This window comes from Pseudophryne corroboree, chromosome 3, assembly GCF_028390025.1.
Source record: "Pseudophryne corroboree isolate aPseCor3 chromosome 3, aPseCor3.hap2, whole genome shotgun sequence".
In the NCBI taxonomy this organism is placed as follows: Eukaryota; Metazoa; Chordata; class Amphibia; order Anura; family Myobatrachidae; genus Pseudophryne; species Pseudophryne corroboree.
In genome coordinates this window covers 23,097,901-23,106,469 of record NC_086446.1, presented here as the reverse complement: position 1 = coordinate 23,106,469, position 8,569 = coordinate 23,097,901, and the positions used below count along the sequence as shown (strand labels likewise).

Here is an 8,569-nt window from a genome sequence, read left to right as displayed (position 1 = left end):
CCAGGGACAAGCATGGACTGGCTACCTGACTGATCCCTAGCTAATGCCTTGTCTAACCTTTTATGCAATAGCTTGACATTTGCATTCAAGACATCCAGCATATCCACCCATTCCGGTGTCGGCGTTGCCGACGGCGACCTGACATTCAAGCATTCCCCTCCACATTAAGCGAGCCTTCTTTGTCAAACATGTCGACACATGCGTACCGACACACTTCACACACACACAGGGAACCCCTTTCCTGAAGACAGTATCCCTGTCAAGGCCCTTTGGAGAGAGAGAGAGAGTATGCCAGCACACACCCCAGCACAATGACCCTGGAGACCAATACAAAATGTTTTTCCCCAGCAGCGCTGTATAATATGTAAACCACCAATTATGTGCCCCCCCCTCTCTTTTAAGCACCCTTTCACCGTGTGTAAGCAGGGGAGAGTCCGGGGAGCTTCCTCTCAGCAGTGCTGTGGAGAGAAAATGGCGCTGGTGAGTGCTGAGGGAGAAGCCCCACCCCCTCGGCGGCGGGCTTCTGTCCGGCTTAAACTTAGTAAAATATGGCGGGGGCTCTTTTATATACATGTACAGAGCCCACCTGTACATGTATATAGTCTTTTTGCCATGCAGAGGTTTATATTGCTGCCCAGGTCACCCCCCCCTGCGCCCTGCACCCCTACAGTGACCGGAGTATGTGAGGTGTATGGGAGCAATGACGCACAGCTGCAGTGCTGTGCGTTACCTCAGTGAAGCTGAAGGCTTCTGCCGCCTGACGACTTCTGTACTTCTAGCTCTGTGAGAACGGCGGCGCGGCTGCGGGGGTGGACGCCCAATAAGAACCTGCGTTCACCCCCTCTGGAGCTAATGGTGTCCAGTAGCCGAGCCTATCTTTGACAAGAAGGTCTGCTCCTCTCTCCTCAGTCCCTCGATGCAGGGAGCCTGTTGCCAGCAGTGCTCCCTGTGAAAAAGTAGTAAAAGGTAGAAAAAAATCCAAACAAAAATGTTTCTAGGCAGAGAACTCAGGAGAGCTCTCTGCAGTGCACCCATCTTGCTCTAGGCACAGTGTAAAACTGAGGTCTGGAGGAGGGGCATAGAGGGAAGAGCCAGTGCACACCCAGAGTCCAAAGCTTTCTTAAAGTGCCCTATCTCCTGCGGAGCCCGTCTATTCCCCATGGTCCTTACGGAGTCCCAGCATCCTCAAGGACGTTAGAGAAATGTGTATATATGTGTGATGTGGAGAAAGGGCTTCCCAATCCACGACATAATGCACTATACAAACCACACTCGTCTGCTGCATCTTTCATTTGTTTCTACCCACCGAGAACTACTTTGTGGTTTGTGAGTCACCATTTATCCACCATTCCAATACAACAAAACAGTTGGATTTTACCCGAGCTTCCATAATAAAATCTATTTATAAAAATGATAATACATTTTATCTTTTTACGTTAGACTGAAATGCACAAAATGTAGATGCTACAAAACAACAATGTGATCTGTTATTACTGTGGAGAGAGGTGACAATATCTAACAGAATAATTGTCTAGTGTGTACCCATGGTATGCTATCCCACGGGTCACTAGTGACATCCCCTGTTGGTCCTGCAGTATGCACTTGCCACATGCAGGGTCCCGGCAGCAGTGATGTTGGGCTGGGTACACATTGTTTAGTGTATACTCAGCTTTAGTTTCACCCGAGTGATCTACTCCAGTCTTATATGACATCCATTCCAATTGTCTGCAGATGGTTAACTTACATTGTTCAAATACTGTGTGACAAGAACTGTGCTACAAACCTGTTTTGTATCAACTCATAGAAATGCTTTTCTACTGTGTGAAAGCTGACGTCTAAAAAGATGTGATTTATGTGTAAAAAATTTCAAACACTCAGGACAATGGCTTCTCACCTGTGTGATTTTTCTGGTGTTTAACAAGAGCTGATTTAGTTGTAAAACATTTCCCACACTTTGAGCATGGAAATGGCTTCTCACCTGTGTGGATTCTCTGATGTTTAACAAGCTCTGATTTAGTTTTAAAACATTTCCCACACTCCGAGCATGGAAATGGCTTCTCACCTGTGTGGAGTCTCTGATGTATAATAAGAGCTGATTTAGTTGTCAAACATTTCCCACACTCAGAGCATGGAAATGGTATCTCACCTGTGTGGAGTCTCTGATGTATAATAAGAGCTGATTTAGTTGTAAAACATTTCCCACACTGAGCGCATGGAAGTGGAATCTCACCTGTGTGGATTCTCTGATGTTTAACAAGCTGTGATTTAGTTGTCAAACATTTCCCACACTCAGAGCATGGAAATGGTTTCTCACCTGTGTGACTTCTCTGATGTATAACAAGCTCTGATTTAGTTTTAAAACATTTCCCACACTGAGCGCATGGAAATGGAATCTCACCTGTGTGATTTTTCTGGTGTCTAACAAGAGCTGATTTAGTTATAAAACATTTCCCACACTCCGAGCATGGAAATGGCTTCTCACCTGTGTGGATTCTCTGATGTATAACAAGCTCTGATTTAGTTGTCAAACATTTCCCACACTCAGAGCATGGAAATGGTTTCTCACCTGTGTGACTTCTCTGATGTATAACAAGCTCTGATTTAGTTGTCAAACATTTCCCACACTCAGAGCATGGAAATGGTTTCTCACCTGTGTGACTTCTCTGATGTATAACAAGCTCTGATTTAGTTTTAAAACATTTCCCACACTGAGCGCATGGAAATGGAATCTCACCTGTGTGATTTTTCTGGTGTCTAACAAGAGCTGATTTAGTTATAAAACATTTCCCACACTCCGAGCATGGAAATGGCTTCTCACCTGTGTGGATTCTCTGATGTATAACAAGCTCTGATTTAGTTTTAAAACATTTCCCACACTCAGAGCATGGAAATGGTATCTCACCTGTGTGGAGTCTCTGATGTATAATAAGAGCAGATTTAGTTGTAAAACATTTCCCACACTCTGAGCATGGAAATGGCTTCTCACCTGTGTGGATTCTCTGATGTTTAACAAGCTCTGATTTAGTTTTAAAACATTTCCCACACTCAGAGCATGGAAATGGTTTCTCACCTGTGTGAATTTTCTGGTGTCTAACAAGAGCTGACTTATATGTAAAACATTTCCCACACTGACAGCATGGAAATGGTTTCTCACCTGTGTGAAGTCTCTGATGTATAACTAAATTTGATTTCAGTGTGAGACATTTCCCACACTCAGAACATGTAAATGGTTTTTCACCAGTGTGGAGTCTCTGATGTTTAACAAGAAGCGATTTATATGTAAAACATTTCCCACACTCGGAACAGGGAAATACTTTATCAGGTGTATAAGTTGCACTATGTGTAAAAAAATCTGAGGTATCAGGAGAACAGTCCTCGCAGTTAGAGGGATCAGATGATATATCTGCGCTGAGAGGTACTGGATGTATATTTCGCATAAAGGGGCTGTCTCCTGGAGAATCCTGTGTGATGTTATCTTCTATGTCAGTATCTGCAGACAATATAAGATCTCCCTCCAAGGCATTCCTGCTTGTGCCTCCATCTGCTGGAGATAAAATAACTAATATTATTCACAGATCTTTATACAGCGCACACATATTACTCCGCACTGTACAGAGAATATTTAGTCATTCACATCAGTCCCACCAGGGGAGCTTACACTCTATATTCCCTACCACATGGACATGTACTAGGGGTAATTTGTATCAGAATTAACCCTAGCTTGCATACTTATGTGAATTGTGAGTGTGAAAAAGAAGCAGGGGAGACATAATACAGAAGCAGGTGAGACATAATACAGAAGCAGGTGAGACATAATACAGAAGCAGGTGAGACATAATACAGAAGCAGGTGAGACATAATACAGAAGCAGGTGAGACGAGACATAATACAGAAGCAGGTGAGACGAGATATAATACAGAAGCAGGTGAGACGAGATATAATACAGAAGCAGGTGAGACGAGATATAACACAGAAGCAGGTGAGGTGAGATATAATACAGGTGAGGTGAGATATAATACAGGTGAGGTGAGATATAATACAGGTGAGGTGAGATATAATACAGGTGAGGTGAGACCAGGATACTGATGCGGCACTCATAACCGATTGGCAAATGATGCAATGACACGGTGAATTCTTTCAACGTTTCAATCTGTATTAAGATTGTCTTCAGGAAATACTAATATTACAGGTGAGGTGAGATATAATACAGAAGCAGGTGAGATATAATACAGAAGCAGGTGAGATATAATACAGAAGCAGGTGAGATATAATACAGAAGCAGGTGAGATATAATACAGAGCAGGTGAGATATAATACAGAAGCAGGTGACATATAATACACACATATTGGCAATACCATTAGCATCTGATACAATGTTTGGGCTAGTGCCGTGCAGGGGATGTGATGCATTTGGTTTGCGGGAGACAATGTGGAGACTCAGCCACTGACCAATCTGTGAGCAATTTTCTCTGCTGCAGGAGGAGATAGCTTAGCTACATGCTGGGATATGTTGGATGTCTGTGTCCTTGAGGCCACCACTACCTCAGAGAGCCACCAGAAGACATTCTGCCTGGACTGCTGTGGGCTCTGAAAGGCAGAGATTTCCCAATGGACACAGATATCTCCCATAAGATGTGACACAGCAAAACTCATATGCTGCTCTTGCAGGGCTGGAAGATACAACTGATATATGTAATACAGAACAGGAGGATAAGGGGACTTCTACTAACTATAGGGAAAGAAATAGGATCGAGAAAATGACATCTTCAAAAAGGACTACACTTCTAGATTCCATTATTACAGGAGTACATCTGGGAAATGGTAATGACGTAGAGAAACAAGTAAGGTGCTTACCTGGAGTCACAGCTGCAAGGGATAAAGAGCGCATGCTAAGTATTGTGAAGGCAGCAAGAAAAGATGGGGAGGTGGATGTCATTGTCCACTTAAGGACAAATGACCCGGCCAATGCTGAACTCATGGCCATAAAAGAGGAGGAAAGTTTTGGATTTATAGGCCATAGTCACACCATCTGGCAAGATAGGAGCCTATACAAAAGTGATGGCCCACACCCATCTTCAAGGGGAACGAGAATACTAAGGAAACAGTTTGGATGCTTCATCAGGAACTATTTAAACTAGCAGAGGGGAGCAGTGAACCAAATAGAAATAAGGCAATCTGCTACCACAATACAGATGTATTGCTTCTGCAGGCAAAGGGAATAGGAAGAATATCCACAGTGACAGAAGATAATTCAGATCAAAGCCAAATAAACATAGGCAGAGAGATGAACATAGCTAGGAACAGGAGAAGCACAAACAAAACTCTAAAAGCTATGTGCGCAAATGCTAGGAGCTTAGGAATTAAAATCCCAGAACTAATTGCAATAATGACAATGGATGATATAGATATTGTGGCAATTACAGAGTCATGGTGCAATGAAAATCATGACTGGGATATAGCTATACCAGGATATACTTTATTTAGGAAGGACAGAATTGGAAAAATTGGAAGAGGGCTAGCAATGTATGTATAAAAAAAAAGCATAAATACTACCTTAATACAAAGTATTGAAGAAAAACTGAGGCCCTTTGGATGACCATAGAAGCAGGTGAGAAGTCAATTATTCGTATTTGTGTTATATACAGGCCACCAGGTCAGGAAGAGGAACTGGACAAGAACATATTGCAGGACATAACTAAAATGGAATTAAAAGGAGAGGTAATAATCATGGGAGACTTTAATCTTCCTGATGTAAACTGGGAGGTGTCTGTTGCTAGGTCCACTAGAAGTAGGGACATTTTATATTCCCTTCAAGGAGCATCCCTCCACCAATTGGTGAGGGAGCCCACTTGGAAAGATGCAATATTAGACTTAGTACTTACAAATGGAGACAGAATATCGGATGTAAAAGTGGGTGAAAACCTGGGATCCAGTGAGTATGGTTCTGCATAAAGACAGAGACTGACTCATCCCATACAAAAACAAAGGTGTTGGATTTTAGGAAGGCTGATTTTGTAGGGATGGGAATATGTGTAAGCGATTCTTTGGCAGAGTGGAGGAACTTGGAAGCAGTGCAGGAGAGGTGGGAAACATTAAAAAGTGCAATATTAAAGGCAACAGACCTTTGTATCAAAAGTGTTAGGAAAAAATAAGAATTTACTCACCGGTAATTCTATTTCTCATAGTCCGTAGTGGATGCTGGGTACTCCGTAAGGACCATGGGGAATAGACAGGCTCCGCAGGAGACTGGGCACTCTAAAAGAAAGATTGGGTACTATCTGGTGTGCACTGGCTCCTCCCTCTATGCCCCTCCTCCAGACCTCAGTTAGGGAAACTGTGCCCGGAAGAGCTGACACTACAAGGAAAGGATTTGGAATCCAGGGTAAGACTCATACCAGCCACACCGTACAACTTGTGATAACTATACCCAGTTAACAGTATGAACAACAAATGAGCCTCATTAACAGATGGCTCATAACAAAACCCTTTAGTTAAGTAATAACTATATACACGTATTGCAGAGAGTCCGCACTTGGGACGGGCTCCCAGCATCCACTACGGACTACGAGAAATAGAATTACCGGTGAGTAAATTATTATTTTCTCTGACGTCCTAGTGGATGCTGGGAACTCCGTAAGGACCATGGGGATTATACCAAAGCTCCCAAACGCAAACGGGCGGGAGAGTGCGGATGACTCTGCAGCAATGCATGAGCAAACTCAAGGTCCTCCTCAGCCAGGGTATCAAACTTATACAATTTTGCAAACGTGTTTGACCCCGACCAGGTAGCAGCTCGGCAAAGTTGTAATGCCGAGACCCCTTGGGCAGCCGCCCAAGAAGAGCCCACCTTCCATGTGGAATGGGCTTTTACTGATTGAGGATGCGGCAGTCCAGCCGCAGAATGTGCAAGTTGAATCCTGTTACAGATCCATCGAGCAATAGTCTGCTTAGAAGCAGGAGCACCCAGCTTGTTGGGTGCATGCAGGAAAACAGCGAGTCAGTATTTCTGACTCTAGCCGCCCGGCTAGATTTTCAGGGCCCGGACTACATCCAGCAACTTAGAGGCCTCCAAGTCCCAAGTAGCCGCAGGCACCACAATAGGTTGGTTCAAATGAAACGCTGATACCACCTTAGGGAGAAATTGGGGACGAATCCTCAATTCTGTCCTGTCCCTATGGAAGATCAGATAAGGGCTTTCACATGACAAAGCCGCCAATTCTGACACACGCCTAGCCGAAGCCAAGGCCAAATATATATGACCACTTTCCACGTGAGATACTTCAACTCCACGTTCTGAAGTGGCTCAAAACAATGTGATTTTAGGAAAACCAACACTACGTTGAGATCCCAAGGTGCCACTGGAGGCACAAAAGGGGGCTGAATATGCAGCACTGCCTTAACAACATCTGAACTTCAGGCAGCGTCTTTCCAAGCCTTTAACAGCGTAGGAATCACTTCATCTGGAACGCCCTTCTCCGTAAGGATCCGGCGTTCAACCACCAAGCCTTCAAACGCAGCCGCGGTAAGTCTTGGAACAGACAGGGACCCTGCAGTAACAGGTCCTGTCTGAGAGACAGAGGCCATGGGTCCTCTGAGATAATTTCTTGTAGTTCTGGGTACCAAGTTCTTCTTGGCCAATCCGGAACTACGAGTATAGTTCATACTCCTCTCTTACTTACTATCCTCAGTACCTTGGGTATGAGAGGAAGCGGAGGGAACACATAAACCTACTGGTACACCCACGGTGTCACTAGTGCATCCACAGCTATCGCCTGAGGGTCTCTTGACCTGGCGCAATACTTTTTTAGCTTTTTGTTGAGGCGGGACGCCATCATGTCCACCTGTGGCCGTTCCCAACGGTTCACAATCTGCGTGAAGACGTCTGGATGAAGTCCCCACTCTCCCGGGTGGAGGTCGTGCCTGCTGAGGAAGTCTGCTTCCTAGTTTTCCACACCCGGAATGAACACTGCTAACAGTGTTAGCACGTGATACTCCGCCCATCGGAGAATCCTTGTGGCTTCCGCCAACGCCATCCTGCTTCTTGTGCCGCCTTGTCGGTTTACATGGGCGACAGCCGTGATGTTGTCTGACTGAATCAGCACCAGCTGGTTTTGAAGCAGGGGTTCTGCTTGCCTTAGGGCATTGTAAATGGCCCTTAGGTCCAGAATATTTATGTGTAGGGAAGTCTCCTGACTCGACCATTGTCCTCGGAAATTTCTTCCCTGAGTGACTGCTCCCCAACCTCGGAGGCTTGCATCCGTGGTCACCAGGACCCAGTCCTGAATGCCGAATCTGCGGCCCTCGAGAAGATGAGCACTCTGCAGCCACCACAGCAGAGACACCCTGGCCCTCGGGGACAGGGTGATCAGCCGATGCATCTGAAGATGCGATCCTCACTTGTCTAACAGGTCCCACTGAAAGTTCCTTGAATGGAACCTGCCGAAGGGAATTGCTTCGTAAGAAGCTACCATCTTTTCCAGGACTCGCATGCAATGATGCACCGACACCTGTTTTGGTTGCAGGAGGTCTCTGACCAGAGATGACACCTCCTTGGCCTTCTCCTCCGGGA

General features: G+C 45.1%; 1 protein-coding gene across 2 annotated transcripts in view; it reads right to left on the bottom strand.

Moving 5' to 3' along the window:
- Positions 1–1,384: 1,384 nt before the first annotated feature.
- Positions 1,385–8,569, bottom strand: part of LOC135054559 (zinc finger protein 271-like) — a 56,845-nt gene continuing 49,660 nt past the window's right edge. The window contains exon 7 of one of the 2 annotated variants that reach the window (XM_063957713.1): positions 1,385–3,544. In XM_063957713.1, coding sequence (XP_063813783.1) covers positions 1,875–3,544 — 1,670 coding nt within the window. In that variant the 3' untranslated portion in view covers positions 1,385–1,874. The remainder of the gene's footprint in view (positions 3,545–8,569) is intronic. The other variant, XM_063957714.1, reaches the window with a different exon arrangement.